Source organism: Dryobates pubescens, chromosome 32, assembly GCF_014839835.1.
Source record: "Dryobates pubescens isolate bDryPub1 chromosome 32, bDryPub1.pri, whole genome shotgun sequence".
NCBI classification, from domain to species: domain Eukaryota; kingdom Metazoa; phylum Chordata; class Aves; order Piciformes; family Picidae; genus Dryobates; species Dryobates pubescens.
This window is the reverse complement of record NC_071643.1, coordinates 4738793-4765301: the sequence shown is the minus strand read 5'-3', so window position 1 is coordinate 4765301 and position 26509 is coordinate 4738793. Positions and strand designations below refer to the sequence as shown.

The window sequence follows — 26509 nt, the reverse complement described above, 5'->3', positions numbered from 1 at the left end:
TGGAATGCAGAGGCCAGGAGCTGGGCTGTTCAAGCACCTGAAAAAGCAAAGCTGTTGCAAAAACCTTTGATCCTTTTCTGTCTGAAGGAAGCAGCTCACAACACTGCTTTGCCTCACTTTTCCATTGTAAAGGAGAGCCACCAAGATTTGATGTTTCTTTTCTGGAACAGAGCACCTGCTGATGTTTGTTGTTTGGGGTTTGTGTTTGTTTTGGATGTAAGCTCCACTGCTTTACAAGGGGGAGAAGCTTGCCTCTGCTGCTCAGGGCCAACAGTTTGGCCTTTGAGTCAAGAGAGCATCCTGTTCTGGAATGCAGAGGCCAGGAGCTGGGCTGTTCAAGCACCTGATAAAGCAAAGCCCTTTGATCCTTTTCTGTCTGAAGGAAGCAGCTCACAACACTGCTTTGCCTCAGTTTTCCATTGTAAAGGAGAGCCACCGAGATTTGATGTTTCTTTTCTGGAACAGAGCACCTGCTGATGTTTGTTGTTTGGGGTTGGTTTGTTTGTTTTCAGATGTTTGTCCTATTTGCCATTCCTGCACCCAGCTACCCAAAATAGTTTTAGACTCTTCCTCTTGTGAATAATTTTAGAGGCTTATGTTTGGTTTCAACTTAAAAGGAAGCCACATTTCAGAAGGTGCAGAATCCTGGTTGTAATGGATGTCTACCTGTACTGCTCTGTGGATTCACTTCATATTTAATGAGCACAGAATTTAGCTCAGAGGAAGACAAATTTTTGACTGTTCATTTACTTACTTTTTTCCCCCCCCTAAGACCCAGGATTTTATTGGATCACATTTCTGGAATTGCTTTCTCCCCACTAAAGTTAGTTTCTCCCTCCACTCATTACTGATCCTGGGGCCTCCAGCCACCCACCACTGGAGCAAACATGGGGGTTTTTTCTTTGGTGCTGAGTCATGAACCCATTTTCCCAGGATAGGAGCATGCCAGCTGGGTTGAAGGAACCCCCCCATGCATTCACCATGGTGCTGAGAGCACAAAGTGTCTCCCAGTGTGATAACTTGTGGAGTTTGCACAGTTTGGCAGAGATCCTAAATGCACCTTAGTGGGTGGGAAGCTTGAGGATGTCGTGACCAATCTTTCCTAAAAGGAAAAACAAATAGCTTGGTTTGGGGTTTTTTGGGCTTAAAATGTTCCTGTGGCTTCACCTTGTACTCTGAATTCAGTTCAGGAGGGACTTGAGAGAGTCCAGCAGAGGGCTACAGCGATGCTGAAGGGACTGGAGCACTGCCTTTGTGAGGAGAGGCTGAGAGACCTGGGGCTGGTTAGTCTGAAGAGGAGAAGACTGAGAGGGGGATCTGATAATCAGTCCAGATTAAGACTTCCCCATTACATGATAGAAAACAGTTTCTGCTCTTTCAGCTGCATTCCCCAGGCACCAACAACAGCACACTTCACTTGGACTGGAATATTGCATCCAGTTCTGGGCTCCCCAGCTCAAGAGAGGCAGGGATCTACTGGAGAGAGTCCAACAGAGGGCTACAAGGATGATTGAGGGACTGGAGCACTGCCTGGTAAGGAGAGGCTGAGAGCCCTGGGGCTGGTTAGTCTGAAGAGGAAACTGAGAGGGGATCTGATCAATGTCTATCAATATCTGAGGGCTGGGGATGAGGAAGGAAGGGACAGGGACAGCCTCTGCTCACTTGTGCCTGTGATAGGACAAGGGGCAATGGATGGAAACTACAGCACAGGAGATTGCACCTCAACATGAGGAGGAACTTCTTCCCTGTGAGGGTCCCAGAGCCCTGGAGCAGGCTGCCCAGAGAGGCTGTGGAGCCTCTTTCTCTGGAGACTTTCAAGGCCTGTCTGGATGTGTTCCTGTGTGACCTGTGCTGGATTCTATGGTCCTGCTCTGGCAGGGGGGTTGGACTTGAAGATCTCCAGAGGTCCCTTGGAACCCCTAACATCCTGTGAGCCTGTGAATTCAGCCCTTGGATTTCAATAAATGTATCCAGTAAAAAGGCTTTTCCAATTTACTTGCTAATGCTTTCTCCTCCTTTAGTGAAAGGTTCTTCAGGAAAGAATTGTCCATGCGATAAACTGCTGCTGAATTTCATCTACCAGATGAACTGCATGAGAAGCTTAATTCTCTAGGTGTTTGTGATAGTAGGAGACTAAGCAAAAGGTGGTGTGAGAATGGAACTCTCAACTTCATTTTCAGAGTTCTTTGCTGAGTTTTGTTCCTTTACATCCACAACTCCCTGAAGGGAGGTTGTAGCCAGGTGGGGGTTCTCTCTTCTCCCAGGCAATCAGCACCAGAACAAGAGGACACAGTCTCAGGGGAAGTTTAGGCTGGAGGTAAGGAGAAAGATGTTCCCAGAAAGAGTAATTGGCCATTGGAATGTGCTGCCCAGGGAGGTGGTGGAGTCCCCATCCCTGGAGGTGTTCAGAAAGGGATTGGATGTGGCACCAAGTGGTTTAGTAGTCATGAGGTCTTGGGTGACAGGTTAGACTTAATGATCTTTGAGGTCTCTTCCAACTTTATTGATTCTATGGTCAGGTTTGCTTTACCTAGAGGATGGAGCTATAACACTTGGTACTTCCCCCCTCACTCATGGCTAGTGTAGAGCAAATACTTAATTTATGGTGTCTTCAATCACTGGCTGAAGCCATAACATCAGGTCATCATTCCCTTCCAGTCCTCTGGCACAGGTTCCCCGTCTCTGATTTTCCTGTCTCACCTATGTGTTCTGCATGGAAGAGGCTGCACCACATAATGCTGTGTCTTGTATGGAGTGCTTGTGGCCTTTAAAATGGTTCCCACTCTGTGATGTGCAACCTGATTTCCCAGCTCAGCTTTTTCCCCCGTGCTGGGAAATGTCTCCTACCTCTGCAACTCCTCTGGAGAGATGAAAGCTGCTCTCTGTGCTGTCAAGGAGCTGTCATTTCAGACAATTAGAAACAGATCAGCTGACACCTGGTACTTTTGCAAATACCTTCCTTGCCTGCAACTGCTTCATTTCAGGCTGGTTTTGAAGATCACGTTCAGGGTAACTCTTCCCACATGCAGTCTTTGTTTCTGGCTGCTCTTTCAATCTTGGTGAGGTTTCTGGCATCGAATAATGCCCCTGTGGGGCAGCTTTGTTTGTAAGGAAGCAGGGGTGGAAGTGGCAAATTTCTTCCTCCCAGTTAACACAGTCTCTGGTGAAGGAAATGGAGAAAAGAGAAGCTGCTCTTGCTAAAGACAGAGTGTTACAGTTTGAAGGGGGAGCTTTAGCCCAGTCCCTGACTAAAGACAAAGTAAAATAAATTGCCATTAGATACAAAAGGAAAAGAATGATAAGGTCTATAGAATTCATTGGCTTGTTAATGGGATATAGAGTAGTAGTATAAACAGTTTTCTCCTCTCTCTTTTCATCCTCTGTTGCTTCTGCTTGCAACTTTCCTCTCTTTCTCATAGCCTTGCCAAGGAAATCTCTGTTTTGACTACTGTGTAAGGTAACAGGATGGAGGGAGGGAGTGGAGGAGGAGGTGAACAAATCCTCTGTCCCACGAGGGTCTGAGGAGCTTCTGTGGTGCTTATAAACTGTAAACAGATATCTATATTGTACATATATTGTTTATCTTGTACATAATCAATTACATTTCCTATTTCCAGGTTTTAGTTTGCTTGTAAAGAGAGCTTCATTTGCTTCCCAAGCCTTCTGAGCAATTTTTGGTCTGGGGTTAGTTTTTCCCCAAGTTAGTTGGGGGGTAATTTCACCACACCACACAGAGACACATGAAAAACAAACAGTTTTCATTGTCTTACACCAAAACTGGGAAGAAATGCTGCAGGAGCTAGAGAATAGTATTGACAAGGTGAAACTCTTTGCATGCCCTTCGGCTCCACCTTTCAACAGGGAGCATTTGCCAGCCCTCTGCTGAGCACCAGTCCTGCCCCATCTGTCTGGTCTGGTGCTCCCTCCATAGAGGTGCTTCCTCTTTCATCTGTTTCTAGGTTAAATATTGCCACTTGAAATAGGCAGCTCCCAGAGGAGGCACAGCCAATGTTAGTGAATGGCTAGGATGTGTTTCTTTTGAGTTTTAGATGGACTTTGAATTATCACATCATTGTGGGAGAGCGAGGGGGAGGCTGAGCCCTAGCACCAGGAGGAGCACAAGCCTCTTTGGTGACCTCTGTGCTGCCTCCAAAGCATCCTGTACTTATCTGAAATTATGAACTCTGGGGCTTGCTTATGCTGCCAGCTCCATTTTGGCTTTCTCCTCTCTCTTTGTGCCTGCATTTTAACCGAGGTAGAGCTAGCAGGCAGTTAACCTGAGTGCTCTACCTTGGAGATGTGCTACCCTAGATAATAACATAGCTTTTGCCCAACTGTTGTTTGAAAGAGGTCTCCTTGACAACTAAGTTTCTTGGCAGGGAGCTGTTATCACTGGATGGAAGCTAAGCAGAGAGCCTGGAAGGTAACCAAATGCCAGGAGCTGGACTGTCTGCTATGTCAGGCATCTTCAATGGCAAAGGCAGAGGACAGTCAGCCTGGGTGCAAAAATAGCGAGGCAGTGAGGCTCTTGGCTCTTTTTGTGTGCATAGATGGGGAGAAAGGAGAAATGGGTGGTCTCAAGGAGCATTGTGTTCCCTAGGGGAGCCTTCTGTGAGAGGGTCTGGAGCTGAGTGATTGTTACCCTGATGCATCAGCTGAGTGCTGAAAAAGGCCAGGACTTGGACAGATGGAGTAATGGAGATTGGAGGCAGAGGAGTCTGGCCCTGTGCCAGCCTGTGGAGTGGGGTTGGGCAGATTACAGAGCTGGAGGGGGGTCAGAGGAGGATAATCCTCAAGCGGCAATGAGGGCTGCAGCTGTTGGTGTTGGAGCATGGCATTGCAGAGGTTTTTTCCTGCTGCACTCTGGGTATCAGCAAATGTCTTCCAGCCCTGAAAGCTGGGTGAAGTGGGGATGAGCTCGTCCCCTTCTTTTGGTCAGTGTCCCAGGGCATGTTCTGGGCCATCCAGCTGAAGATGGAGAAGGCTGGAGATTTGCAAAGGCGTGGGGAGAGCCTTGTCCAACATGGAGAGGGGTTGTAAGACCTGTGGCAGCAGCTGGAGAGGAAGACAGTATGCTGCCAGAGCTGGTGTTTGGCTGCACTGGTCTGTGTGTTGCCTCGGAATACCAGCTGAGCTCAACTGGCATTTCAGTCCCACTTTGCTTCTTCCCAGGCGTCCCAGAGAGCGAGTGGGGCACTCTGGTGGGAATGACTGACTCACACTGAGCAGGGAAGCAAGTGAGGAGCCTAGCAGTAACGCTAGTGAGCAAGTGAGTGTTGTCCAGGGCTCCGTTAGGAGCCACTTGCTGCATCCCTGGCAGGGACGCTTTCATTGTGCTGCTCTGCAAGCCCTGGCAGGCAGGCAGTGGTCCCTGTAGCAGAGCCTTTTGCTCATGCTCCCTGTGGCATTTCTAACTCAGTGTAAGTGCACATTGCTGCTGTTCTGTGCACCAGGAGGTGTTCAAGCAGAGTGTGGACCTGGTGCTTAGGGACAGGGTTTAGGATTGACTCTAAACTGGGTCGAAGGTCGGACTGGATGATCTTTGAGGTCTCTTCCAACTGGATGTTTTCTGTGATTCTATGAAGATCCAGCAGATCCTGCTGTGCAAGTGGGAACCTAGAAGATCAGAGTGAGCCACACACCATTAGGTGGTGGGAAAAGATGCACTGCATCCTTGCTTTGTAGAGGGGAGGAAGGATGGCCTGGGAAGAATCTGCTTTGCTCTTGTCATCCTGAGGGCTGCAGGCAGATAGATCTCTCTCTGAAATGTTTTCCTCAAGATACCAGTGTCCTAGGGATCAATACATAGGATCCTTTGATCCCTTTCTTAGCCACCTCTCCACCTCCCTATATGAGCTCAAATGAGTTTTGTTTTGCTGTTGTTTTACCTGGTAAGTTTGAAGAAAGCTGCTGCCAGACATGCAAGGGGAACCTCGAGGGGAGGAGCAGCGAGCTGGTTTGCTAAACTTGAGGCACTCAGGAGCTGTGAGCTGGACTCTAAAAATAAAAGCTCTTGGGGTATTTTTATTCCTGTTCTGTTTTCTTCAGCTTTTTTAATCTTTCTGAGCCTAATCTCCTTCAGGGTATTTTTGGTTATTTGCAGCTGTGATGGATGGGAATTGCTCATTTCCTTTCATAAACTTAAGCTGAGACTTTTGCCTAGGCTCCAGAAGCTGGGATCTTCAGCAAAAAGGCACAGAGGACAAGCAAGCATTGGCAGCGTGGCCCAATGCTGAGCATGGAGCGCTTGTCAAGCACCTCCAGCGTATCTTTGCTCAGTGCCAGGCTCTGAATGCAAAGCAAACTCTTGTCAGAGGCTCAGGATTTGGAGGCTTGGAGAGGCACAGGTCTGTGGGTGTCTGTTAGGTTTGTATGTGGAGGTGCTGGATGGGAGTGGATCTTCCCCTGTGTCATAGCCAAAAATGGTTCATAACAAAACACAACAGTCACTGCTGCCCATCTGGCAGGGGCTGTTGATAGCTGCTGTCTCAGAAGTGCAGACAGGTCTCCATTTTCCCCTCTCTCTCTGCACTTGGAAGTTTGAGAGCTGGCTCAAACTCTGCCAGCGATTCTGTGTGGGAGCTGCCCAAGACCAGCCCCAGCCCTGCTTGTTCTCATTCAGCAGCTTGGGATGCGCTGGAGCAGGCAGATCAAATAGTTATGAAGGGTGTGAATAAGCCCTGGGAAAGAGCAAGCAGGCAGCTTGGTTTATGTTTGCTTCAGTGTATTTGTGTGAGTCACGGAGCTGGCGGTGGTCCTGCTTTCACCTCGCAGAGAGCAGGAGTAAGGCTGTAAGAGCCCCACGCTAATTTGCTGAAAATAGCTGAAAGCCAGGCTCTTAAGATCCTCCCAAGAGATTGCAACGCCTCTATCTATTGATTCTTCTTCTCCCCCCTTCGGCTCAGCAGCTTTTAAGAGACAGTAAAACAGCAGAAGAGCATGCACACAGCCCACGGCGGGGGGGAGCTTGGCTGCCCCAGCCCTCGCCTGGGTGGTGCCTGGGACCTTGCAGGCTCTGCATCAGTGACCACAGAGCGGTCAGTGGAGACAGGCACTGCAGCCACAGAGAAGGGGTAAAACATCCCTTCCCCTGTTTGACTGGAGGCTGCTGGCATGCTGTGCTGCTGTGGTGGCAGCAGCAGAGCTGGCTCTCCACCATCACAGTATCACTAAGGTTGGAAGAGACCCCAAGGATCATTGAGTCCAACTTGTCTTGGTAGACCTCATGACTAGACCATGGCACCAAGTGCCACGTCCAATCCCCTCTTGAACACCTCCAGGGACGGTGACTCCACCACCTCCCTGGGCAGCACATCCCAATGACGAACGACTCGCTCAGTGAAGAACTTTCTCCTCACTTCGAGTCTAAACCTCCCCTGGTGCAGCTTGAGACTGTGTCCTCTTGTTCTGGTACTGGTTGCCTGGGAGAAGAGACCAACCCTCACCTGGCTACAACCACCTTTCAGGTAGTTGTAGAGGGCAGTGAGGTCACCCCTGAGCCTCCTCTTCTCCAGGCTAAGCAACCCCAGCTCCCTCAGCCTCTCCTCACAGGGCTGTGCTCAAGGCCTCTCCCCAGCGTTGTTGCCCTTCTCTGGACACATTCAAGAGTCTCAATGTCCTTCTTAAACTGAGGGGCCCAGAACTGGACACAGGACTCAAGGTGTGGCCTAACCAATGCAGAGTCCAGGGGCACAATGACCTCCGTGCTCCTGCTGGCCACACTATTCCTGATACAGGCCAGGATGCCTGTCACACCATCTTTGCCCTCAGGAGTCAGGGGCCAAGGTGCTTTTCACCTGAGCAGGTGCATGTTGTGGTGTGCCCCTGCCATTCTCCACTGCAGGGGGTAAAATGCCAGTTGAATGCTCTGTAGTGATGCTAGCTCATAATTGCTCTGGGTTTTTGGTTGGTTTTTTGGGGGGAGGTGGGGGGTGTTTGTTTGTTTTCTGGTTTTAATCAAGAGCAACACTTTCAGTAAAGTTCTAGCTTCTGGGGCCAGTAGATGATGCTGTGAGGATCCCAGCTTTGAGCAGAGGAAGGAAGTGTAGAAATGCAGTCTGGCAGCCTGGGGGCAGAGGTAGCAATAGGCCCTTTGTTCCTTCCGTGTTTCCGTGGACCATGCCCATCCATGAGCCACCGTGGCAGGTTTTGAAGACAAGAGTTGGCAGAGCAGCCTCTGCTCTAGCTGACACGTTTGGGAAAGCAGGAAGAGTGCTTTGACTGGCAAGGTTTACAAGGCTTTCCTGGTGGCCACATATTCAGGTCGGCTTAGCTGAGCAGAAGGGGGAAGTGAGAGAGACTGCTGTCACTTAAACCCTTGGTGTGAGGAATGCAGCTGTGGTTTGGGAGCTCACTGAACCATGGCCATTTACATGCTAAGCATCTCGAGCAGGTGAGAGAGGCAGGCAGCCATCTCCCAGCACTTGTCCTTAATGCAATCAAGCAATTGCCCTTTAGCAACACAGGCTTCCCTGAAGCCCAATTCCTGCATTTCCTCTCTGCCTTAAGCAGTCTTTGCTTCGCTTGTTTCCACATTTGTTTCTTCTGTTTACACAAACTCTAATCTCAGCCTCTGAGCCGAAATGCTCTGGGCTTCCAAAAGCATGGCTCTTCATTGCAGTCCCTGGCTCCTCTCTGCTGCATGCCCAGCTCGTCTTGCCCTTGGTAGAGTGAGCATCAAATGGAGTGAGCCAGGGAGCCTTGCTCTTGGATGCTCACACCCCACGTGTGTCTTTGAAACGGCCACGGTTTTGCTTTAAATCCAGAGCGCTCTCCGTTGGATTCAGTACTTATTCCTCAGGGAATCTGCAAGCTTTGTGGCCATGTGAAGGCTCTTCTGCCACTTAGTTCACTTTCCCTGGCTCCCCTGCCGTTTTGCAGGTGTGTCCCTGCTACCCTGACTTCCCCAAAGGGGAGGATTTCCTTCTTAAACTGAGGGGCCCAGAACTGGACACAGGACTCAAGGTGTGGCCTAACCAGTGCTGAGTACAGGGCACAATGACTTCCCTGCTCCTGCTGGCCACACTGTTCCTGATGCAGGCCAGGATGCCATTGGCCACCTGGGCACACTGCTGGCTCATGATCAGCTGGCAGTCAACCAGTACCCCCAGGTCCCTTTCTGTTTGGCAGCTCTCCAGCCACTCCGACCCCAGCCTGTAGCGCTGCTTGGGGTTGCTGTGGCCAAAGTGCAGCACCCAGCACTTGGACTTGTTAAATGTCATCTTGTTGGACTCTGCCCATCTGTCCAGTCAGTCAAGGTCCCTATGCATTTGTCTTGAGCCATCAAGAGAGGTACTCCAGCAGTATCTCCCATGAGAGCCTCTGAGCAGTGTCTCCAAGGTGAGAGGTGTTCTGAGGTACATCTGCTAATGAGCAATACATCTTTGTCATCCATTAAGGTTTCTAGTTAATTTTTATTTTAGCTTACAGCTGAGGTGTGGGTGGGACAATAGCTATTTAAATGCAGCTTCAGAAGTGTTCAGAGGAGCTGCCAAGCATCCCCCTGAGAGCTGATGGCTGTTAGCTTGGCACAGTGCTACAGTGGGTTCCGTGGCAGCGTTACTAACACCGTGCTTGCCATAGCTGCTTTGCTATTTCTTTAGAACAGAATAGAATTAACCAGGTTGGAAGAGACCTTTGAGACCGAGTCCAGCCTATCATCCAACACCATCTAATCAACTAAACCATGGCACCAAGTGCCCCATCCAGTCTCTTCCTAAACACCTCCAGTGATGGTGACTCCACCACCTCCCTGGGCAGCACATTCCAATGGCCAGTCTCTCTTTCTATGAAGAACTTCTTCCTAACATCCAGTCTACACCTCCCCTGGCACAGCTTGAGACTGTGTCCTCTTGTTCTGGTGCTGGTTGCCTGGGAGAAGAGACCATCCCCCACCTGGCTACAACCTCCCTTCAGGTAGTTGTAGACAGCAAGAAGGTCTCCCCTGAGCCTCCTCTTCTCCAGGCTAAGCAACCCCAGCTCCCTCAGCCTCTCCTCACAGGGCTGTGCTCCAGACCCCTCCCCAGCTTTGTTGCCTTCCTCTGGATGCATTCCAGCAAGTCAACATCTTTCCTAAACCGAGGGGCCCCAGGGTGCTTGGGTTTGTTCCTTTGATGCTCCCTCACCCCAGATGCTTTGGCAAATGTTCACAACTGTTAAAGTTTCCCCCCCCCGGCATTAACTTTTGTTTTCCTTTTTACACCCAACAGTGATTTCTTTAGCTTTTTTTTTTCTACTTTTCTGCTCAAAATCTGTAACTAAACTTTAACAGAGAGAGTGGTTGGCCATTGGAATGTGCTGCCCAGGGTGGTGGTGGAGTCACCATCACTGGAGGTGTTTAGGAAGAGACTGGATGGGGTGCTTGGTGCCATGGTTTAGTTGATTAGATGGTGTTGGATGATAGGTTGGACTCGATGATCTTGAAGGTCTCTTCTAACCTGGTCTGGTCTGGTCTACTCTATTCTATTCTGGTCTATTCTATTCTATTCTATTCTAAAACCACCACAGGAATCCTCCTGGATTGCTTTTGTTGCATTTGCTCCCTTCTGAGGATGAAAACAAATAAGGGAAGCTGATTAGCTGGGTGTTGATTTCACCTTCACCTTGAGCTCTGGAAGGCTCTGTCCTTAAACCAAAGCATCTGCTTCCACTGAATGTAGGAACTGCTTCAGTGTGTGTGTGTGCAGGTGCATGTTTGCTTGCTTTTCAGTCATGAAGAGACAGAAAAATCCTACATTTTGAACTAAATTTACCTGCAGTGATTCACCCCCCAGCTCTGCCCTTTTCACAGCTTATTAAAATGCATCAGCAATAACTTCTGAACAGGGCTTCTATAAACAGCAATTGTTCTGCTTTGAAGCCGTGGTGCACAGGGGCTGCTCAGCAATGCTGCTCTCTAAAGTGGCAGAAATGCTCAAAAGAGAAATGACACAAAAGGAGCCCTGTGCAGATGGCTTGGGCAAAATGCTGGCCTTTCCCTTCAGTCATCACAAGCTGGAAATCTGGCATTAAGTAGGATTTGTAGACAGGTTTGGTGGCTATCTTCTGGCTTATCCCCTCTTAAAGTGGGATCTTGCTCCCACCCTGTACCTTGTATGTTATCAGAGGACTTAATGGCATATGCTCGATAAAAATGATGTACCAAATCTGGTCCTGGAGGTCTCTTTCCCCTTGTAGCAGTAATTGTGCCAGAGCTGACATCCTCTTCAGTGTAAACCCTAGCAGGTGGTGCAGAAAGATGTTTGCATGCCTGCGTGGAGCTTCCTCCCTTGCCCATACTGCAGTGTGAAAACTCTTAGAGCCTTTTGTTTTGAACGGTTCTTTTTCTCTTTGCTTACAAATCCCCAGGGCCAGCTGAGCTCTGCAGCCCAGGCAGGCTGGTACATTCGTGCCATCTGCTGTCAGAAGAGCTGATTGCATGCAGTGCTTCTGCTGGACTATTTCCCAGCTTCTGTGGACATCTCATCCAGAGAAAGACAACGATGAGCATGCCATGGCAGGGACACCTCACACTACAGCAGGTTACTCACAGCCACATCCAGCCTGGCATTCAAAACCTCCAGGGATGAGGCTTCCACCACCTCCCTGGGCAACCTGTGCCAGGCTCTCACCACCCTCATGGGGAACAACTTCTTCCTAACATCCAATCTGAATCTACCCATTTCTAGTTTTGTTCCATCCCCCCCAGTCCTATCCCTCCCTGACACCCTAAGAAGTCCCTCCCCAGCTTTCTTGTAGCCCCATTCAGGTCTAGTCATGAGGTATGTGGTGACAGGTTGGACTCAATGATCTTTGAGGTCTCTTCCAACTTTAGTGATGCTGTGATACTGTGATCAAGTCCAACCTAATACCTAACACCTCCTGACAACTAAACCATGGCTCCAAGTGCTACATCCAATCCCCTCTTGAACACCTCCAGGGATGGGGACTCCACCACCTCCCTGGGCAGCACATTCCAATGGCTAACAACTTTCTCTGGGAAGAACTTTCTCCTCACCTCCAGCCTAAACTTCCCCTGGTGCAGCTTGAGACTGTGTCCTCTTGTTCTGGTGCTGGTTGCCTGGGAGGAGAAACCAACCCCCACCTGTCTCAACCTCCTTTCAGGTAGATGTAGAGAGCAATAAGGTCTGCCCTGAGCCTCCTCTTCTCCAGGCTAAGCAACCCCAGCTCCCTCAGCCTCTCCTCACAGGGCTGTGCTCCAGACCTCTCCCCAGCCTCGTTGCCCTTCTCTGGACACGTCCAAGTTGCAGAGGGAAACTTAGTCTGCTCTGCTTTTCCTTGCTCTTGTGCTCTTCCCCTGAAAGCTGTCAGCAGCAGTTGCCTGAGCCAGGAGGGTAGGACAGATGGACGTGTCAGGTATCTCACTGAGGTTGTTATACTTCTGTAAGGAGCACAGTAACAGTGAAGGGAGTAGGAAAACAAGGGCAGAACAGCCTCTCCAAGTAGTGCTCAAGAAGCTCCAGCTGGTTTGTGCCTACTGTTGTGACTTTGTAAGCAGATCCAGGAGATGAGTCCTGGTAGGTCTCCCTCTGGGTAGCATCTTGCTGAATGCTTAGCAGTGCTTTGTAAGGGTGTGAGCAGAAACGGCTCATCTAGACCCTGCGTAGCCCTTGCCAAATGTGCTCTCTCAGTCCCAGAGGGTGGAACTGGTAAAGCAATCTGTGCCCTGGCAGATTGCATCTCTGGGATTGCAGTTCCAGGATAGATGGCATCTTGTGCCATCTCCAGGGGGAATTTTGTATGTTGCACACACTTAAGAAGATGGTCACCGTATGGACATAGCAGAGTGTAGCAACAAACCGTTCTTGTAAGTACCCTGTCTGCCCCCTCTTCCTTCTGTTCTGCTTGCCAGGCACCCTCAGACCTCATCACTCATGTTGTTCATACCCTGAAGCACCTCATTTTTCATAGGCTTTCAACTTTCAGACACTCTTACTTTGATTAGGCTGTTTGCACTCCAGAATAGAATAGACCAGACCAGGTTGGAAGAGACCTTTGAGATCATCGAGTCCAACCTATCCTCCAGCACCATCTAATCAACTAAACCATGGCACCAAGCACCCCATCAACTCTCTTCCTAAACACCTCCAGTGATGGTGACTCCACCACCTCCCTGCTCCATTCCAATGGCCAATCACTCTCTCTATGAAGAACTTCTTCCTAACATCCAGCCTAAACCTCCCCTGGTCCACAGGCTAAGCAGACTGGCAGGCTGGGAACTCAGCATCATTCTGGAGCGTGACTCTTGAACTCTTCACTACCCAAATCAGAGATGCAGAGCAATGCAGGGGCTCCCCCTGAGAATGTTGATTGCAGCTCTGGAAGCAGTCTAGCCCTTCCATTGTGGTCTCTGAGACTCAAGTGTTTCAGCCAAGCACCACTGCTGGGTTTGGGTGTCTGTGGCAGCACTGCCCATTGCTGTACAGGCACCCTTTAAATCTCAACTTGTTCTTTCCTTCCACACACCCCCCCATTTTTCCCCATTGCACCTCTCCACTGGTAGGCAGGATTTCAGCTAGCTGGGTGGCTTCCACCAGGGCACATGAGAAATGTGATAAAAAGGGAAAAAGGTGACTCCTTTCAGGCTTGTTTTTGATGAAGATTGTGGAGAAAGAAGCTGGTTTCTTTTACGAGAGGCTGCTGGCTCTGAGTTCTGTTACCCTGTCACAAGAAAGCTGGGGAGGGACTTTACAGGGTGTCAGGGAGTGATAGGACTGGGGGGGAAATGGAGCAAAACTAGAACTGGGTAGATTCAGATTGGATGTTAGGAAGAAGTTCTTCCCCCATGAGGGTGGTGAGAGCCTGGCACAGGTTGCCCAGGACATAGTGGAAGCCTCATCCCTGGAGGTTTTGAAGGCCAGGCTGGATGTGGCTGTGAGCAACCTGATGCAGTGTGAGGTGTCCCTGCCCCTGGCAGGGTTGTTGGAACTGGCTGATGCTTGTGGTCCCTTCCAACCCTGACAATTCTGTGATTCTAAAAGAGGCAGAATCAGCAGGACACTGGTGTGCCAGTCTGCAGGGAGCAGCTTCCTTTGCTCCCCTCCTGTATTTGACTAAACTGATAGTGGTTTGTTCTTCCCTGCTCCCCTCCCACTCCCTGCCTCCCCCTGCCAACAGTCCTCTCAAAGTGTGCTTTGTAAGTAAAGACTCTCCTAAACAGCTGACTCTTTCACTTCTTCTGCCTAACAAAAAAACTTGTGCTGCTCATAAATAGATCTGCAATTACCAGGGGGAGCAGAGGAAGCAGTGCAACTCAGCTGCACCAGAGCCAGCCTCCCATCTTGCCTTAAAGAAGCCCCTGAAATTCAACACACATCACTTGGCCATAGCTGGGAGACCTCTGCAGGGATCATTCCTTTGAACAACATTCCTACTGTGCAGGAGCTGCTGTTTGCAGCAGAATTGTCAAGGAACTGCAGAGTGCCTGTCTAGTGCCTTTAAAGCTTTTTTGTCTCTTGGCTGGCCTGGGGTTTCATGTGTCTCTTATAGCAGTGGGAGGGTTCTGAGATTTATCCTGAGCTTGCAAGTTGTTTCTCTGATAACATCTGGGCTGTGGTTAGTGCTGTCTGAGCAATTCCAAGCGCTTTCTAAGCATCCAGAGGAGGTCAAACTTCCCTAGATTTGGGGGTTTACAAGAGGGTAAGGATTGTATACAGAAAACAAAGGCAGAATGCCCAAGGTTATGCATCAAACCAGGTAGATCTAGGTAAAAAAGGAAAAGCTTTGACTGTTCTGGGTCCTGTGAAAAGGTTAAGCAGTAGAAAGGAGGAAGGCACTGGTGTGAGTGATCCTTAGCCTTCCCTATAGAAGACATGAGCAGGTTTGCTGAGGACACCAAGCTGTGTGGTGCAGCAGACACACTGGAGGGAAGGGATGCCATCCAGGGGGACCTTGACAGGCTGGAGAGGTGAGCCCAAGCCAACCTCATGAGCTTCAACAAGACCAAATGCAAGGTCCTGTATCTGGGTTGGGGCAATCCCAAGCATGAATAGAGGCTGGGCAGGGACTGGTTTGAGAGCAGCCCTGAATAGAAGGACTGGGGGGTGCTGGGGCTGAGAAGCTCAATATGAGCCAGCAGGGAGTACTTGCAGCCCAGAAAGCCAACCAGAGCCTGGGCTGCAGCAAGAGAAGCATAGCCAGCAGGGGCAGGGAGGTGATTCTCCCCCTCTGCTCAGCTCTGCTGAGACCACACCTGGAGTATTGTGTCTGGTTCTGGAGCCCCTATTACAGGAAGGATCTGAAGGCGCTGGAATGTGTCCAGAGTAGGGCCACAAGGATGATCAAGAGGGTTAGAGCTCCTCTGCTATGGAGACAGACTGAGAGAGTTGGGGTTGTTCAGTCTGGAGAAGAGAAGGCTCTGAGGAGACCTTCTTGTGGCCTTCCAGTACCTGAAGGGGGCTACAAGAAAGCTGGGGAGGGACTTTTGAGGGTGTCAGGGAATGATAGGACTGGGGGGATTGGAGCAAAACTAGAAGGTGGTGGAAGCCTCATCCCTGGAGGTTTTTGCAGCCAGGCTGGATGTGGCTGTGAACAACCTGCTGTAGTGTGAGGTGTCCCTGCCCATGGCAGGGGGGTTGGAACTAGGGGATCTTTGTGGTCCCTTCCAGCCCTAACAATTCTATGATTGTACATCAAGGAGATTCCTTCAGTCATCTTCTCCCTAGACTGCCAGGAGGTATGAGGGGGGTGTGCACCCAGCATAGTGGGCTTTGGCCACCCTCATGAGACAAATGGACACTACCCCTGCCTTCAACACAGGTATGTCAGCTTTCTCCAGACCTGGGTGGGCTTGGCTCATTTTGAATCCTGGGCTCAGGCTCTGCATTTTTGAAGTGGGTTAGTTTCCCAGTGACACACTCCTGCATATCCCAGAAACCATGCCTGGAGCTGGGGCGTGCAGTGCCACAGGGTAAGCTTCCCTGCAAGGGCCCTGCTCTGCTTCTTGCTGGATGTGCTGAACCAGCGAGGGCAAATGAGATCTGTTGGATCAAAAGCAACTCCCAGTGTTTCTGCTCTCCTCAGAGATGGAATAGCTTCCTGGAACCCCTCTGCAGGACTTCTCTGCCTAGGAGCTCACTTGCTCTAGGGCCTCAGCTGGGTCTGTGGAGGAATTTCAACATACAACCCTGTTGATGCCAGTGGGGACTTTCTTTGTGAAGAAATGACTTCTGTGTTTTCCCAGGTGTTGGAATTGCACTAGCACCAGTATGATGCTCATTTTATTTCTGTGTGATTACTGGAAGATGTTGCCTAAGGCAATAGTCAGAGCTGTTTGAGAGTGGCTGCAAGTAGCAGGAGACTTCTGCTAGAATACAAGCAAATGGTTGGGAGAAGACAGACCTTAAATGTAAGGTCAGGCACTGATCAGTGCCAGAACATCACATCATTGCTATTGATGGAGGAAATGAGCATCCAAACCTCTTGTTTTGTGGAGATTAAGTTACTTGCAAAGTAAGAAGGACCAGGGGGAGGAAGGTATCAATGAGAATGCCAGCTCAGGTGTTGGATTTCTCTAGAAGAAGTCTCAATTCTGTAGGCTTTCTCCTGGTGTGAGGGAGGGAGAGAGAGGAGATGGAAGAAGGGCACTTCTAATTTTGTCCATTTCTCCTTTCCCTCCCTTCTGTCTGTGTGCATGTGTTGAGATGTGTAAAGCATCCTAGTGTCCCAGTTCTTCTGATCCTTTGCAGACATCAGTGTCCCTAGGCTGAATCCATAATGCTTTGGGTCTTTGAGCAAGTCAGGAGAGGGTACTCTGGCATCTTCTGGACTCCAGTGTGGGGCTGAAGGGCAGATACCAGATGTTTATTCTATGCTGCAGCTATTTTTAACAGCTGGTGCTACACAGACTTGTGCTGCTTCTCAAATCAGACTTGATGGCAAAGTCAAGAGGCAAGTAGGGAAGCTTGGTAATGAGGAGCAGCAGCTAACATCACTTATACTTGCTGAATTCCACTGACCTGGGGCCTTCTGGACAGAAAGGGCAAGCTCCTGGCTGCATACCCCGCAGATGAGGTGATGGGCATCATTTACATCACCTGTGCCCCTAAAACTCTTTGGCAGCCTGGCCACAGCATGTTTAGGGTTTAGTATTCTCCTGTGCTGGTGATGTATAGAATATGTTTGTGATCTGAAGAAGCTGGTGATCTGTGAAGGACCACGTTAGCTTTCTAAAGCAGCTTGCAAATGCTTTGTGACACAGAAAGTCTGCAAGGACAGACAGGTTGCAGCAGCTTATGGTCCCAGCAGGCTGTCAGCAGGAGTGGGTGATGCAGGGGTCAAGGAAGAAAATCGAGGCTGTGTGCTGTGTGGGTTGTCTCCTCCCCAGTAGGCTGGTGTGTGAGAGCAACGCTGCAGCAGACTCCAGGATCTAAGGTGGAGAACAGGAGCAGTGCAGCCCCTAGTGCTTGGGTCAGGCTTGGATCCCAGAAGAACTCCCATTGGAAGCTTCTGCTGCAGTCAAGCTTCTGCTGCAGATCCTCCTTTGGGGAGCCTTTCTGAGCACCTCACTGCTCTTTTGACCTCTCTCCAGTTCCCTTACTGGAGAGAAGTGTCTCTTAATTCAGCAAGAGCTCTGAAGATCACCCCATTCAGTGTGAGGAGACCAGAATAGAATCTTTCTTTGGGTCCACTTCCTGTCAATGGCAGTGGTTGCACAGCTGATGTACCAGGAAGGGAAGCTTCAAGAAGAAACCCACAATTAGGAAATGCCTCTGTCAGAAATAAGTTGTGGTGCAATCTATTTTTTGATTCTTGGGGTCAGTTTCTTCAAGGGCAAAGCCTGTGTGTTGCTCTTTGCTTGCACAGAGATGGTCATGAAGTAGCAGCAGAACCCAGCAGGCACTGCAGTGGTCATGAAATCAGTTCGTGTGAAACACTGCAGTGGATGCAAAGCAGCTTTCTTCTTTCTTTTTAGGTGGGAAGAATAGTCTGTGTGTCATGTACATCAGAGTCCCAGTTCATTCAAGGATGTATCCCCAATGTAGGTGTTATGTAAAAGTAAAATCCCTTTTCCCTGTCTTTATTCTCCTTGTGTCACACCGCTTGAAGCAGAAATGAATCCTATTTTCCTGCCGCTGGAGGAACAACAAAGGAATGAAATTCTTTTTGTAGAACTCCTTTTCTCATGTGTTGCTGTGGAGCAGCAAGACTGCCCTACAGATGCTGCTCCTGATTCTCCCATTCCTGGCTGTTCTCATACTTGTGAGCATACTGCCCTGTTACAATGCCAGTTTTTTTAGCCTGGGAAGGTCTTAAACTGGTGAACTGGGGCAGGCTGTGGATGTGGTCTACCTGGACTGCAGCAAGGCCTTTGACACTGTCCCCCACAGCAAACTCCTGGCCAAGCTCTCAGCCCCTGGCTTGGACAGCAGCTCTCTGAGCCAGGTTAGGAACTGGCTGGAGGCTGAGCCCAGAGAGTGGTGGTGAATGGTGCCACAGCCAGCTGGCAGCCAGGCACTAGTGGTGTCCCCCAGGGATCAGTGCTGGGCCTCATGCTCTTTAACATCTTCATTGATGATGTGGGTAAAGGCATTGAGTCAGTTGGAAGAGACCTTCAAGAGGTGTCCAGAGAAGGACAACAAAGCTGGGGAGGGGTTTGGAGAGGAGAGGCTGAGGGAGCTGGGGTTGTTTAGCCTGGAGAAGAGAAGGCTCAGGGGAGACCTTATTGCTCTCTACAACTACCTGAAGAGAGGTTGTAGCCAGGAGGGGGTTGGTCTCTTCTCTCGGGCAACCAGCACCAGAACAAGAGGACACAGTCTCAAGCTGTGCCAGGGGAGGTTTAGGCTGGATGTCAGGAAGAAATTCTTTATAGAGAGAGTGATTACCCACTGGAATGAGCTGCCCAGGGAGGTGGTGGAGTCACCATCACCGGAGGTGTTTAGGGAGAGACTGGATGAGGTGCTTGCTACCATGGCTTAGCTGATTAGATGGTGTTGATTGATGGGTTGGACACAATGATCTTGAAGGTCTCTTCCAACCTGGTTTATTCTATTCTAACAGAGCTAGGAAAACAAAACTCTTTTAAAGTGCTTTAAGCAGGAGTGGAGCTGCACAGCAGTCTATTACTTTAGCAAAATATCAGCTTTGCCAAACAACCTTTTCAAGGAGTAAGTCACACAGGATATGACTGCAAATTCTATGTTTTGCCTGGTAGCAGCAAGTGGCTTCTTAAATATCAATGAACTTCCTTCCCTGCCACAAGAGCTGATCCTTCAGCTAAAATAAGCTACAAGTTTGGGGCTTGGTCTTTATAGACAACTCCACAGGACTTCTAGAGATTTCATGGGGTTATCTGTAACTCCTATTCCTTCCTCCTCTTTTGGTGGTCTTAATACTGAGATGGGAAGAAGGGAACTCTGGTGCTCTTAAGTACTTAGGTCAAGTACCAGTCTTGGTGGTTTTCTTCTTTGCATTTGCACTTGCATGCTTGCTGAGCTGCAGTGCCTGCTTCTGTTCTACATACATATGGTTCTCTTAGCTTCTGTTTGGGCTGCTGAACTTTGGGGGTGAAAGTTTTGTGCCAGGGTAGTGTGTGCCATACCATGCTGACTAATGGGATTCCTCGAAATCCCTTCACACTGCAAGCAGATTTGTGAACAAAGAGCCCAGTTGGAACCTACTGCACACCCCTAAAGCCTTAGTGAATCCTGAATTTGGCCACCTCAATTGTTCAGAGAAGACTCCATGCCTATTCTAAATATATTTTCCTCAAAAGGACCTCATCTCAACCCTTTGCTCCACAGCTTAAATGGGGTCAGCAATGCTGCTGTGATCTGTTAGCAAAAAGTCCTTCTCTAGCTCTGTGGCAGAGCTGCAGATGTTGCTGGGCCAGGCCTTGAAGGGGAAATTCTGTGCCTGGCAAAGCTCAAGGATTGGAATTTAAACTCTGAAGCCAATCAGGTAGAGAAATACTGATGCTGCAGTGACTCATTTCCTGTAGCCATTGCCTGATTATTTTTAAATGTTCCTACTCCACTGGTAAGCCTAGAGTTCTGCAGAGGAAAAAACAAGTGATTTATTGGCAGTGTACAGCACTTTTCCCTTTCACAAGGCTTTAGCCTTGCAAATCAGGCTTAATGGTGAGCACAGGAACCATTTGCTTTCCAGAGGAAGTGTTAAAAGTGGTCTGCATTTCCCACTGCAAGGATGCTTGAAGCTGGCATTCTCTTTTTGTTTCTCTAGGAAAGAGAATGTCTGTTCTTGTGGGAGTGTGTTCATGGCATTGCTTGGAGAGCTGTGCTTCGGACTCTGTGGGGTGGTTCTGCCTATCCACCAGGAGCAGAAGCCTTCTCTTTGCTAGCTGGCATTTTGTTACCTCCCTGGCACTAGAGCATGCTGTGCAGGCTTTGTCCAGTGAAGGCATGCTTTGTGTTAGTGAAGGTGGAGGTGTTTAAAAAGAGCCTGGATGAGGCACTTCAGTGCCATGGTTTAGTTGATTGGATGGTGTTGGGTGATAGGTTGGACTTGATGATCTCTAAGGTCTTTTCCAACCTGGTTAATTCTATATCCAGGGGAGTAAAGCATTAAGGCTGCTTGCATTGGTTTGAGGACGGGGTTGGGAAGCAGTGTGTCATAGTGTCTCCAGAAGTCACTTGAATTTATGCACCATTCCTATCATCTTTCATCTAAACACAAGGAGGTTACTGCTGCTGACGTGGCATCAGGGACAGAGAAGCCTGGGCAAGCCAGGGTAACATAGTTTTCTTGAATCTTAGGATTTAAGCCTCAGAAAGTACTTCTGAGGTTGATAAAAGCTTTTTGTGGTTGTTACCCTTTAAAGATGAACAGGGCAACCTGTGGCAAGGTCACATAATGGGATTAGCTCAGGACTTTGCAGGGAAAATTTCTTAGTACTCCTCCAGAGCTGTTTTCTTCACAGAATCACCAAGGGTGGAAGAGACCTCAAGGATCATCAAGTCCAACCTGTCACCACAGACCTCATGACTAAACCATGGCACCAAGTGCCACGTCCAATCCCCTCTTGAGCACCTCCAGGGATGATGACTCCACCACCTCCCTGGGCAGCACATTCCAATGGGCAACCACTCTCTCTGTGTAGAATTTCCTCCTAACCTCCAGCCTAAACCTCCCCTGGCACAGCTTGGAACTGTGTCCTCTTGTTCTGTTGCTGGTTGTCTGGGAGAAGAGACCAGCCCCCTCCTGGCTACAACCTCCCTTCAGATAGTTGTAGACAGCAACAAGGTCTCCCCTAAGCCTCCTCTCCAGGCTAAGCAACCCCAGCTCAGCCTCTCCTCATAGGGTTTGTGTTCCAAACCCCTCCCCAGCTTTGTTGCCCTTCCCTGGACACCTTCCAGCAAGTCAACCTCCTTCCTAAAGTGAGGGGCCCAGCACTGGACACAATACTCAAGGTGTGGCCTAACCAGTGCACTACTCCACTGCACTTGTGTCTTATTTCTGTTGCTCCCAGTGTGATAATGTAGGATGGACTTCACCCATTCCTGGGAATGCAGAGAAGTCCCTGCCCTGAGTCAGATGGGACTAAAGGTTGGCTGAGTGCTGGGCTGATGTATTCTTTGTGCCACGCAAGCAGTTGCTTTGTGTCCTGCTGAATATCAGAGGGGTTTCAGTTCTGGTGAAATCCTCTCTCCCAGGCCTGCTTGCCCCTTTTTAAAAGGGTTTTCTCCTCCTCTCTTTTGCAGGCATGGTTCAGAAGCTTGACCAGAAGCTGCCTGTCGCCAATGAGTACCTGCTGCTGTCCGGGGGCGTGCGGGAAGGCGTGGTGGACATTGATCTCGATGAGCTGAATGTTTATGCGCGGGGCACAGACTACGACATGGACTTCACCCTGCTCGTGCCGGCGCTGAAGCTGCACGACCGCAACCAACCGGTGACGCTGGACATGCGCCACTCGGCGCTCTGCCACTCCTGGCTCAGCCTGCGCCTCTTCGACGAAGGAACCATCAGCAAATGGAAGGACTGCTGCACGATCGTGGACCATATCAATGGAGCTACCAATTATTTCTTCTCCCCCACGAAAGTGGCAGACTGGTTCTATGACTCCATTAGCATTGTCCTTTCCGAGATCCAGAAAAAGCCCCAGCGAGGGATGCCGAAGGTGGAGAAGGTAGAGAAAAACGGGACCATCATATCCATCATTTTAGGAGTGGGCAGCAGCCGCATGCTGTACGACATTGTCCCAGTGGTGTCCTTCAAAGGCTGGCCAGCTGTGGCCCAGAGCTGGCTGATGGAGAACCACTTCTGGGACGGGAAGATCACAGAGGAGGAAGTCATAAGTGGGTTTTATTTAGTGCCTGCGTGTTCCTACAAGGGGAAGAAGGACAATGAATGGAGGCTGTCGTTTGCCAGAAGCGAAGTGCAGCTGAAAAAGTGCATCTCCAGCAGCCTCATGCAAGCCTACCAGGCCTGCAAAGCTATCATCATCAAATTGCTGTCCCGCCCCAAAGCCATCAGCCCGTATCACTTGCGGAGCATGATGCTTTGGGCTTGTGACAGGCTACCGGCCAACTACTTGGCCCAGGAGGATTACGCGGCCCACTTCCTCCTGGGCCTCATCGACGATCTGCAGCACTGCTTGGTCAACAAGATGTGCCCTAACTATTTCATCCCCCAGTGCAACATGCTGGAGCACCTCTCGGAAGAAACCGTCATGCTGCACGCGCGGAAGCTGTCCTCGGTCCGCTCCGACCCCGCCGAGCACCTTCGGACTGCCATCGAGCACGTCAAGGCGGCCAACCGGCTGACGCTGGAGCTCCAGCGGCGAGGCAGCGCCACCAGCATCCCCTCGCCCCAGTCGGACGGCGGGGACCCCAGCCAGCCCGACGACCGCTTAGCCAAAAAGCTGCAGCAGCTAGTGACTGAGAACCCGGGCAAGTCCATCTCCGTCTTCATTAACCCAGACGATGTCACCAGGCCCCACTTCAGAATCGACGACAAATTCTTCTGAGCTTTCAGCAATGGTTCTTGGGATGTTTGGGGTTGGGGTTTTTTTTGCCTCCTTTTTTTCCCCCCCTCCCCCCCTCCCCTTCATGTTTTTTTGTTGGGTTTTTTTTTTAAACCCTTGCAGTGTGCAGGGGCTTTTGTTGTGCTTTGGTTTCCTTTTGGTTTCCCTCGACGCCCTAGTCTCTTGGTTATTACATATCCAGCCTAGATTGGATCTGTTGAGAACAATCTGAATAAATTATAACCCCTGGTTCTGCAGGACGGTGCAGGTTTTGAGACAGTCTATTACTCTTCCATATGCTGCTTTGATTCGATTCGATTTCTCCCCCTGCCCCCTCCACCCTCCCAGCCCTGTTGTCTGCGAGTAGTTTCTAAAGGAGAACGAGCACCATAAACACACGTGCCACAGTATAATGTAGATTTTCTTTGGTTGGGTTTTATTTTTTCCCCCCCCTCAAAGCTTCCATAATTTCTGTGCATCATTAGGCCTGGTGAAGGGACATCTCACCTTCTGTTCCTTTGGAAATCCACTTCTTTTTTTTTTTTCCAAGAGCTTCCATCGCCCTAAAGAAACGAGGAGAGACTCTGGGTTGGAAAGCACTGCTGGTAATTTGATGAGGCCAAACCTACTGGGCTGAAGCCCAGTTCATCTGTTCTTCACACTTCTCACACTAGGGGAGAAAGCTGACTCTAAAGCTGATGATGCAGCTTTGGGAGGAAAAGAGCTGTTTCTGGTTGTGATCTACTTCTTGAATGTAATTGTTTCACAATTGGACCTTGTACAGTCCAGAGGGTTGTTTCTGCTGCTTTCCCATGCGGAATAAGGTTATGGAATGTTAGTTTTAGTGTGTGTAATTATTCAAAGCCTTATTTAAATTCTATTAAAGAACATACCATTATAAATGTTAATTGCACTAATGAAATCTCTGCCATTACCTCAAGCCCCACTGTTTTGTGTTTCTTCCATGAATTAGCATCTGCTGTTAGGTCTCGGTATCGCAGACTGCTTGAGGCCCCCTGGGGGTATATCATGGTTTCAGGTGATTTCTTGATTGTCTTTTGTGAAAGGCTCTGCCTTGTTCGCCCTGCTACGTGTGAGAAGTCAGATGTTTGCCTTGGCATATTTCTTTGGATGCGTATTTGTGTGTTGCAGTGCATATTGCAGTAATATGTATTGCATGTTGTTGCAGCAGGTTTCCCGTTAGATAGGGATGTAATGCTAACGCAGTGGTATGTGCAAAGTGAATCGGGCAGACCTCGAGCAAAGAAGCCACCTTGCTTCTGTGCTGCATGTATTAGGCCTGATTCTTTCTGGCAGTTACCGTCCCCTTGACTCCTGTGGACTTTCTGACTTCCCCTGGGACCTGGGAGGATCTCCCTTTGGTCTGAAGCGTGCAGAAGTTGTGTTTTCATGTGAGCTTGTGGTGCAGCAGTAGCCTTGACAAACACATGCGCTTTCCTTTTGTGTGTAGGATAAGATGCAGGGTGACAAAGGGGTTAGTCTGAGCCAAAAAGAATTCCAAGAGTTCAAGGACAGAGTGGCTTTTTGTGGCTGGCTGGCCAGTGACTGATCTGTGGGCCTTAAATCAGCAATTTGGGCTTAACTGATGATCCCAGAGAAGCTGTTCTGATCCAAACTTGATGCATGTTTTGAAATGTGATTATTAGAGCAGGTTGAAGTATTTTTTAAACTATTTGCCCAACAACTGAGGCACATATCTAGTAAATTCTAACAGCTAAAAATGGTGTATGAAAAAATGTGTCACTTTTGGGGGTTTGGTTTGGTTTTTTTTTTCCCCAGCCCAGCCTTTCTGGTAAAGAAACCAGGCTGGTGGAGCAGCACACCAGCAGCTTTGGAAACTGCTTTGTTAGACAGCAGGGAGGTTTCAACAACTGATCTAGTGCTTGAGTTGTGTCTTTAAAACGTTGGCTCCTCCATCTCTTGGGCATGTTGGAAACACTTCACCCCCTTGCTGTAAGCCAAGATGTTCACATCTACCTGAGTTTACTGGTACACGCTTAACGTGAGCCTGAAGAAGCTCTCAGAAATGGTTGACTAGATGGAGGGTATGAGGATTTAACTTGAAAGCACAATTGGCTAGTGATCATGAGACCTGGTGCAGCTGCATTTGTGGTCCAGGGAAGGACGTGTATTGACTTCAGCAGAAGCAGAACTGGGTCCTACCAGTGTCGCTGTTGCCAAAGATGAGTCTCCATTCAATCCTCTGCAACCTGCTGGGAGAGGCAGGAGAAACAACTGGGAACTCTTCTCCAGAAGTGCTTGGAAACTGCAGTTTCAGTGAAATGGTCTTCAAAATAAAAACAAACAAAAAGAGGAGGAGTCTGGTCTCCAGGATGAAGTTTGCCATCGCCACATGAAAGAGATCTGCTGAGAACCAAGCAGCAGGAGCCTGGCGGGCAGAGTACTTGCCCAGGAGCCGTGCCGGCGCTCCTGAGTCATGCAGAAACACAGCCTTCCTCATGCCAGACCGATGTCCTGATGCCCAGCAGCTTGGCTAGCCCATGTCAAGCTCTGGTGTGTGCTCCTTCTTTTTTTTGCTTCCCCACCCCCCACCCCTGCTTTTAATTAAAAAGAAAGAAACGTTTTGAAAAGTACCCACCTTGTTCTTCCTGCGTTGCGAGCAGAATGTGTGTCTCTCTTGATCTGGGTCTTGGTTGTTGCTATGTTTGTTTGTTTTTGCAGGGGAGAGGAGGTTTGGCCTTTTTACTGGACCGCAAAGAAATTTCCCAGGTCAGTCTGAGAGAACCTTACATCCTCTGCCTGGATGCTCTGTCTTCCAGGGAGGCAGGAATCCTAACCTCCAGCAGGTTTTGAATCAGTCCAGCATTTGTTCCTTTCCATATGCTATAACTCAACTTAATGAAGCAGGTTGCCAGCCCAGGGTGGTGATGTGTACATTAGAGAACACAGAAGGCTCTGGCTGCCCAGAAGGCTGCCCAGGGGAGCTGTGGAGTCTCCTTCTTTGGAGATATTCAAGACCTGCCTGAATGCATTCCTGTATGATCAGGGATAGGTGATCCTGCTCTGGCAGGGGGGTTGGACTGGATGATCTTTTGAGGTCCCTTCCAGCCCCTAACACTCTGTGATTCCTCCTCTCCTGTTGTCCCCTTTCGTCTTTGAGTATATGCTGGGGCAGGCTTGCAAAATACCCAAGCCTGTATGTGAGATTTCAAAGCAGTGTGTTTAGACACCAACAACCTATTATTTTTCACTGCCCCTTTCAAGATTCAAAGAGACCTCAGTGCTCTTCCTGTTGGGAAGCTGGCTCCACTTAGCTGCAGTCTCTGAAAAGATCTCTGTAAAGAAGTTTTATTCAGGTCTCTCCCCAGTCTGCTTGCTGTATAGCGAAGCATGCACATGACAGCTGGGTGATTGGACCAAAAAGTGCCTGGGAGGTGGTGGCAGGGGCTGGGGAGGTCACAGGATGGGTCCCAAATCCCGTTAATATCCACTGGGAAGCTGGCTCCACTGAGCTCCAGCCTCTGAAAGCATCTCTGTGAAGAAGTTTTATTCAGGTCTCTCCTCAGTCTGCTTGCTATGTAGTGAAACATGCACATGACAGCTGGGTGA

General features: G+C 49.4%; 1 protein-coding gene across 1 annotated transcript in view; it reads left to right on the top strand.

The window, feature by feature from the left end:
- The window catches only part of MB21D2 (Mab-21 domain containing 2), a 66514-nt gene extending 43567 nt beyond the window's left edge, over positions 1-22947 (top strand). Inside the window, exon 2 of the mRNA XM_054175592.1 lies at positions 21657-22947. Coding sequence (XP_054031567.1) covers positions 21657-22921 — 1265 coding nt within the window. The 3' untranslated portion in view covers positions 22922-22947. The remainder of the gene's footprint in view (positions 1-21656) is intronic.
- Positions 22948-26509: the final 3562 nt, after the last annotated feature.